This window comes from Papio anubis, unplaced genomic scaffold (assembly GCF_008728515.1).
Source record: "Papio anubis isolate 15944 unplaced genomic scaffold, Panubis1.0 scaffold239, whole genome shotgun sequence".
Classification (NCBI taxonomy): Eukaryota; Metazoa; Chordata; class Mammalia; order Primates; family Cercopithecidae; genus Papio; species Papio anubis.
The window spans coordinates 84,678-100,883 of NW_022162448.1; the positions used below are offsets into that span (position 1 = coordinate 84,678).

The window sequence follows — 16,206 nt, forward strand, 5'->3', positions numbered from 1 at the left end:
TGATCTGCTTCCCTGTCATGAAACTATGGAGATGGTTAGGGCCACTGAGCACAGTGGGAAAATTCCAAGGAACAGGACTTGCTAGACTAGCAGTATTCTAGTTTCTATAATTAAATTATTTTTAGAAATATGAAGGAGTCAGCAGAAACTTCAGACCTTGATCTTTTATTTTATCCTGGTGACTTCATCTGAAAGCTCTATAGATCATCCATAAAGCTAATTATCTTTTTTTCTTGGGTAGCTGGTTTTATGAAAAATGCAAATGCCCCTTGATTTACAATAGGGTTACATACAGATAAACAAATCCAAAGTTGAAAACATTGTAAGTCTAAAATGCATTTAAGATACCTAACCTATGGAAAATCATAGCCCACCCTAACTTAAACCTGCTTAAATGTGCTCAGAACATATACCTCATCCTGCAGTTGGGCAAATTGTCTAACACAAACCCTATTTTATAATAAAATGTTGAATATCTCATGGACCATGTATCACTAGCCCTCCAAAAAAACAAAAAACAAAAATTCAAAATTTAAAGTATGTAGAAATTATGAAGTTTTCACGGAATCATCAAAAAATCATTAAGTTGAACCACTGTGGTTGGCATCTGTCTGTGCTAATAAATGACACTGAACCATTCTGAAAATAGAATTGCTACATAAATACATGATAATGTTACTTTTACAGCTAATGATATTTTCCAATTCTCCAAAACTTTAAATCTATTTCAATATGCCATTTTGATCAGAGGTATGCCATTAAATCTCAGAATCTAAGTTCATCTATTGATTACACATTTCCTTTAATATATTTTTATTAATTATCTTCTAGGATACACTGATCCAAATGTATATATTGTGGTTTGACAGATCCATCCTGTAAAACCAATGGTTTAATATGCATTCTACAGTTGCAAAAAGGTTTTAAACAAAAGAAATGATTTTTCAGTTTAGACAACTTAACTGTAGTCGTTAACTGAGTCTGCAACTTTGAATGTCCTATGAAACCTATTAACCAGATAATTATTCAAGGGTCAATTCCACTTGCTTGTGAGCTACTTTCCAATTATTCATGAGTGCAATTATTTGATTAGTGATATTCCTATAGAAAATCAGAACTCTTAAGGATTAACACTGCCATTGATTTATTTCAATAACACATTTGTTTTCAAAAAATATGCAACTGGGTTTATTGAATCAACATGGCTATTGTACTTTCATCAAACCCCTGCTTTGTAATAGGTATTACCTGCTTTCATATTTGTATTTTAGAACTCACTCTTCATTCCCTACTCCGCTACCCAACTTCATACCAAAAATCCTGCCAAGTATTTCAGACAATTTGGTTATTAACTTGGAGTAATTGCAGTAGACATACATAAGAGATGTGTCTATAGAATGCCAAAATATTTAATCTTGTCAGAAATTTAGTCATTCATCCAAATATTTTGTCTATATGATGCCAAAAATACTTAATGAATTATGTTAGCTGACAAAATTCTTGACCCAGAATTATCTTAGCATTGTTTAGACAAAATGATTGTTAGTAATTCAAAATAATACCAATAGCAATAAACACCATCAAAGAAACAACGTATTTAGGTTGGCACAAATTCCAACCTTGAGGAAAGTGACTTCAGTTGGCTCATGTGGACTAAACCCTTATAGATATGATTGTAATTTGGATTCTAAGAATGCTGAGAACCCACAATATTTTATTATCCTCCAGTTGATTTTGGTAACTACATCATAGAAGTACTAGATATCCAAACGAACCAGGAGAATTACATGTTAGATAGCATTTGAGTTAAACCAGACCAATTTATATGGGGCAATTTACCGATGACAACAAAATTTTTATGACTGTGGATATTCATTTCAATTAGGTTATTGCTTAAGGATCATAATTGGTCTGGAATCTTTGAAAATTTGTAGACTACTTTATAAAGTTACATAAAATTGTGAAAAAGTTTCATGCTTTAGAAACTTAGTATTTCCATCAAGCTTGTGGTCTAAAAAGAGTATGAAGACAATAGCAAATGGACGTTTTTAACACAGTTTCTTAGTATTTACAGTATTTTTTCTTCTCTAGCTGCCATCCCTTCAAAGCTGGTCAATGGTTTTTCTGGGGCTTTTTTCACCTCACATTCAGAACAAGGAGGCATTTGCAATTTCTGTTAAACAATACAGAAAAGACAATTAAAAGAATCAAAATAAATACATGTTAAGGTAAAAATTGAAAAGTCTAACAGAATAAGAATGAAAATTCATAGATCTCAACAAATACCTTAGAGAAAATGAACACTGGACAGAAATGAAACAAATGTAAAGATGTTAATTATATTCCATAAAACTACAAAACAATATTTTGTCTAAAAAGAGCAAAATGTTTCAAAAACTATTTTGAGAAAACTTTGCCCAAACCATTCAATTCTGTTTTAATCTAATTCAAAGTTTGAGAATAAGTTATATCTAACTCAACATTTTAGTATTAAGTGAAATAAATATTAAGAATGTCAATGATACAATATTTTTGGTCAAGTATAATAAATTACAAATAAAAATTCAGAATTAAGCTCTCGACTTGTGTTTATTTTGTTTGCTTTTGTAAGCAATATGTACTTCTTTTCACCTCGTCTGCTTCCTCAAATCCTCTTTAATCTACTTTGTCCAAAAAGAAATATAGGCCTGTTTGATCATCCTTGTTTATTTTTGTTTTATTTCCTGGTCTGTGAGAGGGAGGGTGCAAGTGAGGGAGAACTCCCTTCTCCCTTGACCTTCTGAAGGCCTCACATAGTCAAGCCAAAAGCTTAGTAGAAAGCAGAGCAGCCTTGGAAAAGCCCAGGGGCACCAGGTGAAGACACTATATAGTATATAGTATTAGCTATATAGTATTAGCAAGTACAACATCCTGCCCCAGCTAGAGCAAGAGAGAAGAATGTTAAATACAATGGATTCAAGAAGTGCTTTTTGACATAATCAAAATAAAACAAACACATACCTGTGGGATAGGCTCAGTTTCTGCAGTGGCATTACTTGGAGGACTTTCTTTGTGCGTCATTGAACAGGTTCTGCCTTCCTACAAAAATAGTAATTGAAAATACATCAGTGAAGTTAAATAAAGAAAGCGGGGGGGTAAAAACACTCTCTTGAATTCTTCCTGTTGAGAAGATTCTATCACTTTGATCCATACTGAAAAATCAAAAGCTTCGGACAAAAATCTTCACCACAGCAGTGGGATTTCAAGGAGAGATCAAACATTCCTGGCTGGTGTGGGGATCACAGTGGTGCTTATGGCAGTCAGCTACTACAAAGAAGTACGATTCCAGTGGAAAATTATTTCCCTGGAAAACATTTAAAAAGAAGTAAAAGATTATAAAACTACTATATCTGCAATGAATCCAGACTCTGTGATTCATACATGTCAATTATTTGAGTGCCTGTAGGAACATCAATATTGCAAGCTAGGAAGCAATGTAACTAATATGACCACCAATCTGTCTTGCATAAAATCCTCATCATCTTTTTTGAAAGATAATATTTCTGGAACTAAGATCCCAGGAATTTTACTGGCCAGAATATCTGATCTTACTTATTAGCTTCAACAGTTTAAAGGAAGATGAAGTGTTAGCAATGAAAAAAAAAAAAAAAAAAGATCCACTTGGGCTTCACTTCCATTTTAACCAGGGTTAAAATATTCAATCCTCCCTCCCTCCCCTCTCCCTCCCTCCTCTCTTCCTTCCTTTTTTCACTTACTGATAATTTTCCTCCTTCCTCTCTTCCTGTCTTTCTTCTTCTTTATTATATACATACTTTTAAATTAACAGCAACATACGTGGTGTAAGAATCTGCATTTGTGTGTGTGTGTGTGTGTTAGATTTCTCATAATCTTTTCCATGTGCAAGACAGAGCCTAACAGTTTAATAATTTGTGAACACTAGGCCAGGTGAAATGGTTCACACTTGTAATTGCAGCACTTTGCAAGGCTGAGGTGGGTGGATTGCTTAAGCCCGGGAGTTTGAGACCAGCCTGGGCAACATGGTGAAACATCCTCTTTCCAAAAACAAAAGCAAAAGCAGCTGGGTGTGGTGGTGGCACATGCCTGTGGTCCCAGCTACCTGGGAGGCTGAAGGGGGAAGATCACCTCTGCCTGGGAGGTTGAGGCTGCAATGAGCTGTGATCATGCCACTGCACTCCAACCTGGGCTACAGAATGAGATCCTGTATCAAAAAAGAATATATATATATATAATTATATATAAAATTCAAGACCACTGGCCCACTGATATCAAAAAAATAAGTTTCTTTCCAAGCAATGAACCAGGGGATAGAGAGCTAAATTGACTTTAAACTCTGAAAATTCTGAGTAGAAGATAAAAAGGCCTACAGAAGATTAAACCTACTCTAATTCAGATTTTAAAGGTTATTTTACATGCTCCCTCTATTCTCATATTATATTGCTCTTAATTGAACACAAACCATGTATCTGTACATTTCTTTGCCCATGTGTGTGCTACCCCACTTCCTTCACTGCAGGCCCCTGAAAACCAACTACTCATTTCTGCCATATTTCATCTTTTCTACTGCTAGACAGACTCAGTCACCCTTCTGGGCTGTAAAAGTAATGCTTATAACAACTTTAGCACTTACCGTTGTTTTTATATATGTAATCATGCCTGCCTCCCCAATATATTGTGAATAACTTTAAGACAGAGACAACATTTATCGCCACTAGATCACAGCTAGATGCCTACCAAAAAGTGGTCGATATGTAATCTCTAAATAAATAATAAATAATTTTAAAATATTGGCCATGTAATAGTTCAATACTTTAGAATTTTCTTTTTTTTTTTTTTATTATACTTTATGTTCTACGGTACATGTGCACAACATGCAGGTTTGTTACATATGTATACATGTGCCATGTTGGTGTGCTGCAGCAATTTTCACAAATGCCTGCTTTCTTTGGCCATATTTAGGCACATTTTATACACAATTGGTTCTTCTAAATAAGCCTACAGTATACAGAAAAAGTGAGATTGTCACTATAAGACTAAAAATAGCTGAATTCTTAACTAGCTTATTCTAAATACTTTTAAACTACCTAATTCTAAATATTTTTTAAGTATTCTAAATATTATGTATTCCTTTATATACATAGAGGAGTCTTCTACCCTGCCTAAGGAAAAATATTTTTATTTTTTTCTTGTGGTATAATTTATAATTGGAGCCTCACATTTCTCTAGGAATATTATAATTACTCTGTTTTGCTGTAATAAACCAACTGGCTGTTGTTTTTATTATTCTTGCATTTACCCTTTGGAAAATTAACTAATTGTAAAAAATCAAGCTCAAAAAATGTAGTTCATAGAGAAAGTCATTTGAATAGTGTAGGATTTCCCAAAATGCACTTGGTAAGAGTGGAGTTCATGTCATTTAAGTTTAGGGAAAAATTGATTTCAACATTAAACAGTTGTATTTATTGTAGTTCTTCTCAGAAACCTCAACATACAATATCTTAAAGTTTTGATCTTGAATGATCTGATCACATAATCACAGGAGATGACTGCTAAAAAACCACTCCAGGGTGATAATTCTGTCCTACAAATATGGGGTTTGCATTTTTAATCGGCATGCTAGCAATTCAAATGTACCTATGAAATTTGATATTCACTTCATAATGCACAATATGTTATAAATCTCTAAGAAGGAGATATAATGTACATATTTCTTGAATATCTTTGACTTAAAACTCTTTATGAATAAAGCTTCACTGAGGTCATTGTCATGAGGAAGACACTATGGGATTTGCTATGGAATATATTTCATTAATGTTAGCACAACCAACTATTTGAGATAAGTCTTTGATCATCTGAACAATGAAAACCTACTACATTTCAACATTAAAGAAAATATTTTGTGGCTAGAAGACAGCTGTAGCTTTTTTGATACTTTTATCTCATAATGAATAGTATCTTTAAATTTACTCTTTCTGTGCTTCACAGGCATTGTGGAAATTTCATAAGATGGTTCATAAAATTGTTAGTGAGTCTCAGAGACACACCAGAGATAAGGCCACAGTACTATACTGCATAGGTTTTGTGCTTTAATAAAGCCTTTTACTACACTTAAACCTTTGCTGAAATAGAGCTCAATTTGGTGAGACACAAAGGGTGGGTTTCTCATAGAGTTCCCTCACTCTGTTGCAAATAGGCCCTGGAATATCAAAAATTCCAGAGAACTGTTGTGAAGGAAGGCAGGACAAATTTGGCCCATTACCAACACTGTAGTATAAAAGTAGTTTTGACTATTGGTTAAAAGTGCTTTGGAGTGAAGTAGACTTTGGTTTATGTTTTAGCTCTGATACTTATCCATTGATGACCAAGTTATTTTTCTCTGGGCTTCAGGTTCTTTGGCTGTAAAATGGATCTATTTCTTTATGGAGTTGATTTAAGGGTAAAATAAGAAAACATAAACAAGTATTCAGCATAGATTAACAAATAGTAATCACTCCTTTTCTTTCTCCTCATTTGATTATTGTTATCACTATCATTAATGATTACAAAACAATACTTATGATCAGTTGATACTGACATTATTTTATGTCACAGAATCAACAGCGATGCAATTACCAAATATAGAAAAATAAGAGGAAAGGTAGAGAGAAGAGAAGGAAAGGAAATAAAGAAAGTGCTGAGTAGAGGTACTGCAAAACATTTCTTACTAATGCTTCTCTTTAACAATGAAGGTAAAATATAACAAAAAAAAAATTAGGTGGGAAATTAAAGAAAGAAAAAAAAAACAAAATTAAAAAGAGAAATAAGCTTTCCTGTATTAGGCTAACTTGTTTGAGACACAGCAACAGGCACAGCCCAGACCCAGGGAACGTCTTGATAATACTATCTAAGAAGCCAGGACACAAAGGAATGTGCTCTGGAGACTCTCCCAGCACTCTCTCAACATAGCGAGAAAAAAAACAAATTTTCCTTTGTTTTATAATATGAGTTTATAGATTCTTGTTCTCTGTAACTAGTAACTTCAAGTATTTTGTTTATGTAAAAAGTACAGAGAATGTCACATGAAGCCTGAGCAGGCCTGAACTACAGCTGTCTAGGCACCATAGTGAAGGTTATAAGATAAACCAGTGCAAGGCTCTTTAAAGCAAAACCAAGATAACAGACATCTGGTTTGCTTGGCAATGGTCATGTGTAATCCTAAGTTATGAACTTGTCACAATTTAATTAATTGTTCTGCCTCTGTATCCTTGTTTTTGCTCAACTGTAACTGTAAGCTTGCTTCAAGTTAGCCCACCCTCTTTTTAAAGTGTGTATAAAAGTCAAGTGCTGTCGTTGTTCTGGGCCTAGTGTTTGTATGTTAAATCTACTGGGTCTGAGTGCACTCAATAAAGATCCTGCTGTATCCCAAGGTCTCTCTGATCCTCCTGATTCTGCAACAAATTTTTGATACTAATGTTTTGCTTTGGAAAGAAAAAATGTTTGAGAAAATATAGGTTTCAAGATGATACCAAATTGTGTTTATATATTTAAAGATTTATCCAATAAAACATGGGTTTAGAGTTATAATGTGAATCACTGAATATAGAATTAAACCAATGGACTTACTTCTAGGGAAGTTCCCTTGGAAACAACAGAATTTAATTCTTAAAAGAAAACCTCTTCATTCAAAAAAGCTACGCTACATTACACAGTAAGAGGTGGGGTCACTGAGAGAAAACAGGCATTTACTGCAACTATAGCTAAGATCTAAAGAGAGTAGCCAATGTTATCTAAAGAGTAAATATAATTTTTTAGACAACTATTGCAATAACTTTTGCTTATGCAAATATAATTTTGTTTTTCCCTTTATGGCCACACAAATGAAACCTAGACAATCTAATAAATTATCTTTGTTATCCTTAAATTGCCTCAACACTGACAGTCAAATTGAGCTTCTAAAATGGTTCTATACTTTAATCATTCATTCCACAAACATTTACTGAGTTTCTATTATGAGTCAGGCACTGACAGAAAATAGAACAATAAAAACAGTCAAGGACTTTGATGTCAGTGGAGGTTATATTCTAGTGGAGAAAGCATAAATACATACATAAACAAGAACATATAAAAGAGAGTATCAGAGAGATTTAAGTATAATGTTGGAAGATGCCTGCAGGTAACCTCTGTAAGATGAGAGCACAGGCTTTGAGGTCAGGCATATCTATGTTCAAGCTCCAGTTCTTTCACCTACTAATTATCTATCAGGGGAAGTTCTGCAACCTCTTTGGACTTTAATTTCATCAACTGAAAATAGGGATATTAATATACATCACACACAATTTCTATACATTTTAAACATAAATTCAATATGTTAGTGTATTTGCGTGACATATTTTAGATGCATAAGAATCATTTGTTTAATTATTTCAGGTGCCTAAAACCAGTTACATTTTTTTTCTTTCCATTGCTTTTAAGTTTATATGCTTTTCCATCATGTGTGATTTAACATGTAAAATAGACACATAAATATATGTGAAGTAAATTAAGGATGATAATTCTGTTTCAACTTAATTGCTGTTTACATATTTACTATAGATTATAACTGTGTCAAGTGATATCAGGATACAAAAGAGGTATGTTTCATAAAACACATTGATCATACCTCAGTAGGTTCATAACTTATAAAATTGCATGACATGGCCATTGTTAATTGTGCTGAAAATGTAAGATATACACATCTGTTTTACCTGAATGGTTCAGTGTCAGTTTACATGAATAGGGCTCTGTGTTTCATCAGTGGAATTTTTGGACCCTGCCACAAGAAAAAACTTCAAGGTCACAACTAAAGGTGATTCAAAAGAAGGGAAACTTTCCATGATGTGAACTGAAGGGCAATAGGAAAGTTTGAAGGGAAATAGAAAAGTTTGAAGGGCAGTAGGAAAGTTTATTCTTTTTAATTTTGTCAGGCAATTTATAACTTTAGTCTTCAGTAACACACACACACCCACATATACACACACACCATTCATAGTCACTCACAATGCCATTATTATCAAACTTATATATGAAATTACATATCTGAAACATATGATCTTTAAATTGTTTAATCTATGGAAAAAATTATTTTACAACACATATTCTAAAAATTTCAAATGCTAGTTATGGACTTAACTGGGATATTTTGACAGGCAGGATTCTAAGATAGTCCCCATGTTTCTCATCCGCTGGTGTGCAAACATTATATAACACCCTCCTCTTCAAAGGTTCTCACAGGCAGACCCTATGAATATGATGGTATATATAACTCCTGTGATCAGGTAGTTGGTTGGCATTTTAATAGAAATGGAGATTATCTAGATGGACTTGGTTTGTCAGTTGAACCTAGAAAGATAATAAATATCTTATTTTTGCTTTGCCTTTGCTTTGATTATTAAACTGCAGTCTATTTACTGGCTCCACATTTTTTGAAGGTGGACACTGGATAATTTGTAAACAAATACACTTCTGGGAGATAGGTAATATTTAAATAATTTTGTGAACATAATATATAGATAAATTTAGGTGAAAGGATAAGTTAATCTTTTCCTCATTTGTCTTTCTCCTTAACTTCTTTTTGCTACATATACTGCTGGCTCTTTCATTTCTTAAAATTCTGTGTTTCTTAATGCTCTTCTCTTAATGTTTTATTATCTAATCACTTTAGTTCTCATTCAACTGAATCCTTAAGTGAGTAGATTCCCATTTGGATGTTTGCATAGGTATGCAATTTTAGATATTAGATATTAGATATTATTTTAGATTTTAGATATTGACATATAGACATGTATACCATCACTTTTTATTTTCCTTTATTAATTTTTTTCAGAATATATATTTTCTGCTATTTTATGTATATATTAGTTTATACACCTACACACACATACTGCCAGGTGATTTATAATTTATAATTGCCTGACATACTGTGTGTGTGGGTGTACAAACTAATATATACATAAAATACATATATTGTGTATTACCTACTGGGATAACATGCTCAAGTGATCAAAGTTGTTATTATTTCCAGGTGTTGCATGTGTAGCTGGAGTATGAAAATTGAAAATAAATAAATGTTAATTTATGAATTAGTACAGTATAACTTATCAGGTATCTGTTATGTACCAGATGCTGTAATTGATTTGATATATATTTCATGTGATTTAATCCTCATAACAATACTCAGATATTTTTGTCTTTTTTACACATGAGGACAACAAGATTAACAGAGCTACATAACATCCTCAAAGTCATAAAGCTATTGCTGTTACAATTGAGGCAAAGTCTCTTGCTGCAAATTTGGGATCTTGCAAAGATTCATATTTTCTTTCTCCCATTTTATTATTTAACTATACAATATTTTAGATTTTGACAGCACCTCACAGGTTGCAGTCTCAGGTAACAAGACAGTTTGTGACAAAACCAAAAAATGTTTCTCATAATATACTTTTGCAATATTCTACCAAGATCCCTAAGTAAATGGTTGGTACACATTTGGGCCTGATGAATCACTGAGATGTATTATCCAGAAAAGAAGACAATATCACTCATGGCTAATTAGGGCAATCATTGATTTCTTCATGAAGGAGGAACTGAGGCTTGAGTGATGAATAAAGTTTTTTGAGGTAAAGTCATGAGGACAAAAAAGCAGAAGTAAACATTCTGTAAGTGAGGGAGATGCATCAAAGGTAGCAATTTTGAGGTAAGCTGAAATGGGAAATACTGAGAGTAGAGTAGGTACAGTTCAGGAACTCTGAGGTAGCTCAAGCAGCAATGTTTACACTGAATCTGGCAGACATTAAGTGACAATTACATTGTAAATATCCTGCAGTAACATGCCTATGTTTCTAAGAAGTCAATGCTTCCTCTATGTTGGAATCTAAAGAGATTTATGAACAGCACTCTACAGTGATCATTACATACAATACTTGTCCAAACATGTCATCAGTACGACTCTCTTCCTCCAGTGAAAGATTTGTAATCTATATGATTTTTATAAGTATCCCTCTCTGACTTCCAGATCTTGTCAAGGCAGCATCATTTTTCTTCTCCCACATGGCTGACAAGAAGTTGAAACTTGGCTACTTTTGTTAGAAGTTAAGTTTTAATACTCAAATATTTGGAGTTAGAGTTCCAAAGATTATTTCATGACTCTATTACTAAATTAAATTATAAAACTGAAAGAAAAATGCATAAAAGTTCATTTTTTTATTTTATTTTTTATCATACTGTAACTTCTGGGGTACATGTACAGACTGTCCATGTTTGTTAGATAGGTATACACGTGCCATAGTGGTTTGCTGCACCCATAAATTCGTCATCTACATTAGCTATTTCTCCTAATGCTATCCCTCCCATAGATGCCACCCCACAACAGGTCCAAGTGTGTGATGTTCCCCTCCCTGTGTCCATGTGTTCTCATTGCTCAACTTCCACTTATGAGTGAGAACATGTGGTTTTTGATTTTCTGTCCTTGTGATAATTTGCTGAGAATGATAGCTTCCAACTTCATCCATGTTCCTGCAAAGGACATGAACTCATCCTTTTTATGGCTGCATAGTATTCCATGGTGTATATGTGTCACATTTTCTTTATCCAGTCTATCATTGATGGGCACTCGGGTTGGTTCCAATACTTTGCTATTGTGAAGAGTGCTGAAATAAACATACTTGTGCATGTGTCTTTACAGTAGAATGATTTATAATCCTTTGGGGATATACCCAGTAATGAGATTGCTTGGTCAAATTTTATTTCTGGTTCTAGATCCTTAAGGAATCTCCACACTGTCTTTCACAATAGTTGAACTAATTTACAGTCCCACCAACAGTGTAAAATTGTTCCTATTTCTCCATATCCTCTCCAGCATTTGTTGTTTCCTGACTTTCTCATGATCACCGTTCTAACTGGTGTGAGATGGCATCTCATTGTGGTTTTCATTTGCATTTCTCTAATGACCAATGGTGATGAGCTTTTTTTCATATGTTTGTTGGTCACATAAATGTCTTATTGGATTAAAAACTTAAACATAAGACCTAAAACCATAAAAACCCTAGAAGAAAACCAAGGCCATACCATTCGGGACTTAGGCATGGCCAAAGACTTCATGACTAAAACACCAAAAACAATGACAACAAAAGCCAAAATTGACAAATGAGACCTAATTAAACTAAAGAGCTTCTGCACAGCAAAAGAAACTACCATCAGAGTGAACAGGTAACCGACAGAATGGGAGAAAATTTTTGCGATCTATTCATCTGACAAAGGGCTAATATCCAGAATCTAAAAATAACTTAACAAATTTACAAGAAAAAAATAACCTCATCAAAAAGTGGGCAAAGGATATGAACAGACATTTCTCTCAAGTTCCTTTTTAAAATGACTCAGTCTCTCTGTGCCTAAAACTACATGTAATCAGAATATAATTAACTTCCCATACCAAAAATATAATTTTATTACTTAATGATAATGAATCTCAACCCAAAGGATAATAGACGTTCAGAGTTTTCCCTTTACATGTACTCACCAGAAACAACAACAAGGACAATACCTTTTGTACTTTTAATTGCCATATGTAGATTCAGTATCTCAACTCAGAGGATTTGAGGATTATGGTATCTCAGCTTTGAAAATGAAACTTGCAGATGATAGAAACAGACAACCTTTTTGTGGGTAAGCTGTAAACAATTTTTCATGAAAACAAGTCAGCACGTTATAGTCTCCCTTTCTCTTTCAAAGATAATGGCATTTACCCCTTTTATTTCATTGCTGGATTGTTGAATTAGACTTTAAACTCTAACCTCACCTTTTTCCAACCCAAACAAATCAGCCTCCAGAAATGTCTTCCTAAAATGGATTTTATCATTCTAACTCACTGCATAAAAATCAATCAAAACAAACAAGAAAAAATATCTCCCACACACAAATATGTGACTTACCATTGCCTATAGAATAAAGCATGAATTTAGTTAAATAGTACTCAAGATCATTCATAATATGGCTACACTTAGAGCCCCTTAGCAAATGTCATTGTCACAGGTTTTTACTTACTCTTCACACTTGATGAGCAAGTGGATAACTTTAAATCTTTGCTCAGGCTTCTTTTTGCCCCCAAATGATCATAAAATATTATTTTATAAACTCCCAAGTATCATTTAATAAGCAGTTCAAGTTATAAATCCCCGAAGATGATAAATTTTGTGTTGAAAAGCTCTATGCAGTCATTTTATACTCCCAACTCTCCTGCCTCCCCTTTCCACTGAGAACATCACTGGACAATGCCAGAGTGAATGAAAATTTGACTCATCTTCAAATAGCCTTTTGGTGATGCATAACTAATAGGAAGAGCTGGGAGATTTTCCAGTCACAAAATAAAAGAAATAAAATCCCCCAAGAAGACAAAATGTTGTATAACATTCTGAACTAGCTTCCCTAGAAATCCTCCTTCCAACAAATGCTCATTTGGAAATCTGGAAGGTTTTTACGGTTACTATAAAAAATCAGATTCTGCCAAATTTTCATTGTTGTTCCTCTTACTATTTGTGTGCTAAGCATGACAAATGAAGAGGCAGACAGAGAAGATGGATGAAATTAGAAGGCTGGAGACTGTTTTCTTAAACAAATAAGATGTGTCATAGAACGTGGTCAACAGATTAACTTTGATGAATCATAGTGAAGGTGTATGAGTGAGCATGAAAATAATGAATCTTTGCTTGTCACCTTCTCTGACTCATAGATAATCTTTTGACTATGGCTGTCAAATACATACACAAACACAAAAAGTTTTATCACACTGATGTATTCTTTGCCTCATTCCTCTTCCTGGATTAATTATTGAAATTTCGTTCTTTTAATTCTTCCTGGCAAAACCTGAAATGGAATTGTGACTCTTGGAAAGAGACAAATAGTGCTGTTTCACATAAGAGATTTCATGACAAAGAAGAATAAGGTTAAAACCCATGGGTGAAGGAATCTATGTTTAGTCAATATTTAAATTCTTAAATCTACTAGCTTTGTGGCCTTGGATGACTCAATTTTCCTTAATCTCAATTTTCATATTTTTAAAACGAGGAACAAGTTTGCTCATCAATATTTGTAAGGAATAAATGAGGAAATATATTTAAAACACCTATCTCAGTGCCACTCAACCCACTGTGATCTGTATTAGATATTGTAGCAGCAATGATAATGATGAACATAAGGATCAATATATAGGCAATAATGACAGCAGCAGGCATGTTAACAAGGTTCACTCACTTTGCCCTTAATAAAGATGTACCAGGTGATGACTGTGTGCCAGGTGCTTTGTGGGACCCAGGTACATGGTAGAGAACAACCCAGAGACAATGCAGACCAAAATCATCACTGACTACAAGAACATTTGGCTCTTTCAAGCAGCTTTCCCATAGTTTAAGACACATATTTTGATCTCAAATATTTAAGAAAAAATTCACTAAGTGAATTATGTTTTGTAGGAAGTCAGAACATGTTTCTCTTTGTTAGTATGGCTGTCAATGTTATCTCCAAACAAAGCACTGATTTAGAGATTGGTCTGAGTAGTTGGTTATGATTATGGTTTTAAATGCTAACATATTAAATCTCAATATCTAGAGATTTTGAGATTTTTATCTTTCAGATGAACATTAGAAATTTGTGAGGTCATAAATGTCAACAAATGGACAATTAAGATGTACTATCAAATGTTTCAAGGGCTATCATGCAGGGAGAAGGGTTAGGCATATCTATTCCTTGAATGATGTGCCTAGGACAAGAGAGAGGTCAGACTGGGACAATGGAAAGAACAACATGTCTTAAATTGAGAGACAGTCCAAAATAAAATGAACTGGAAATGTTGATATTAAACCAAAACAGCCACAATCTTAGGCTATTTTCATGAAATGGATGGGTTCAGTCACCTCTGAGACCTACACCAAATTTGAAATTCCATGAGATTTTATGAAATAGAGTAGGTATGCCAATTTAGTGTTCAAGTTTCACAAGTTATTTTCTAATGCTTGACAATGATGCTTTATTTTTTAAGTCTACATGAGAAGTTGCTGAAAATTTGAATAACGAAGTTTACATGCTGCTCATGTTTTTTAAGAGTCATCATTAACACATAAAGAGATAATAAAATTAATCACACAGGAAATCTGTATTTAACAAGTAATTATAAAGCAGTAGATACATAATTTAATATACACCATCTATTTAAATGTCAACACAATTCTGTAGGGTGCATAATATTAATGGTGTTTTACATATGAATGCCAATATAGATATTATCAGGAAATAATAATTGTATATGTTTCTTTTTCATCAAGGAAATCAGTACAGGTGGCATGATAAGAAACAATAAAATAAACTATATGGTATGTGAATTGAAAATGTATAACCTAGTGGAAAGAACATGTGCTTTGTAAACAGGGAGACATGGGAGTATATTCAGGCTACATTTTCTTCCTGTTTAAGATATATAAAGTTGAAGTAATAATGTTCATCTTACAAGATATTTGAAGATAAATTGAGTCCCTAGGCAGTGAGAGGTACAGGATCTGCATTAAGAAAGTTTAATATTGAATCTGGTTTCTTCACCTGTTCTTTGTCTGACTGTCCTTCATGTTTATCATTTATTTAATAGGGAAAGGGAATTGTATTCATGGAATTTTTGTGAGGGTTAAATAAAGACAAAGAACCTGGAATAAAGCCCCAGATACACATTACATGTTCAAGAAATCATATGTATTTTTATTATCATGGAACACTCTCTGAAATTAGATATTGAACAAGTGGTGATTGTTTATATAACGATTAATGTGGCCCATTCAGTTTTGGAAGAAATGCTGTTCTACCTTAACTTGCTCAGATGCATTTGCATTAATGCAATGCCATCCACATGACACTGAATAAAATGATATGATCCAATTGTACACAAATATAAATAATAATTAAAATGATAAACTCTTTTTCTTATAAAACATATAAACAAACAATAACTATATATTACTAGTGGCTATAACATGCTGAAGGAGACACCTCTCTCTTCTCTTTCCCTTTCTCTCTTTTACTATGTTGGTGTGAAAATATATTCACATAGATATTTTGGAAAATACTGATAAATGGCTTTAAATATTTTCACAATTTAGTGTACAGTCATCCCTCAATGTATCTGGGGATTTCTTT

The 16,206-nt window shown here is 33.4% G+C and overlaps 1 protein-coding gene across 1 annotated transcript in view; it reads right to left on the reverse strand.

Annotated features, from left to right (window-relative positions):
• Nucleotides 1-240: 240 nt before the first annotated feature.
• The window catches only part of LOC116272873 (leucine zipper protein 2-like), a 29,607-nt gene continuing 13,641 nt past the window's right edge, over nucleotides 241-16,206 (reverse strand). The window contains exons 2-3 of the mRNA XM_031661724.1: nucleotides 3,001-3,078; nucleotides 241-2,173 (exon numbers count right to left, since the gene is read on the reverse strand). Of these exons, the coding sequence (XP_031517584.1) occupies nucleotides 2,069-2,173; nucleotides 3,001-3,078 (183 nt within the window). The 3' untranslated portion in view covers nucleotides 241-2,068. The remainder of the gene's footprint in view (nucleotides 2,174-3,000; nucleotides 3,079-16,206) is intronic.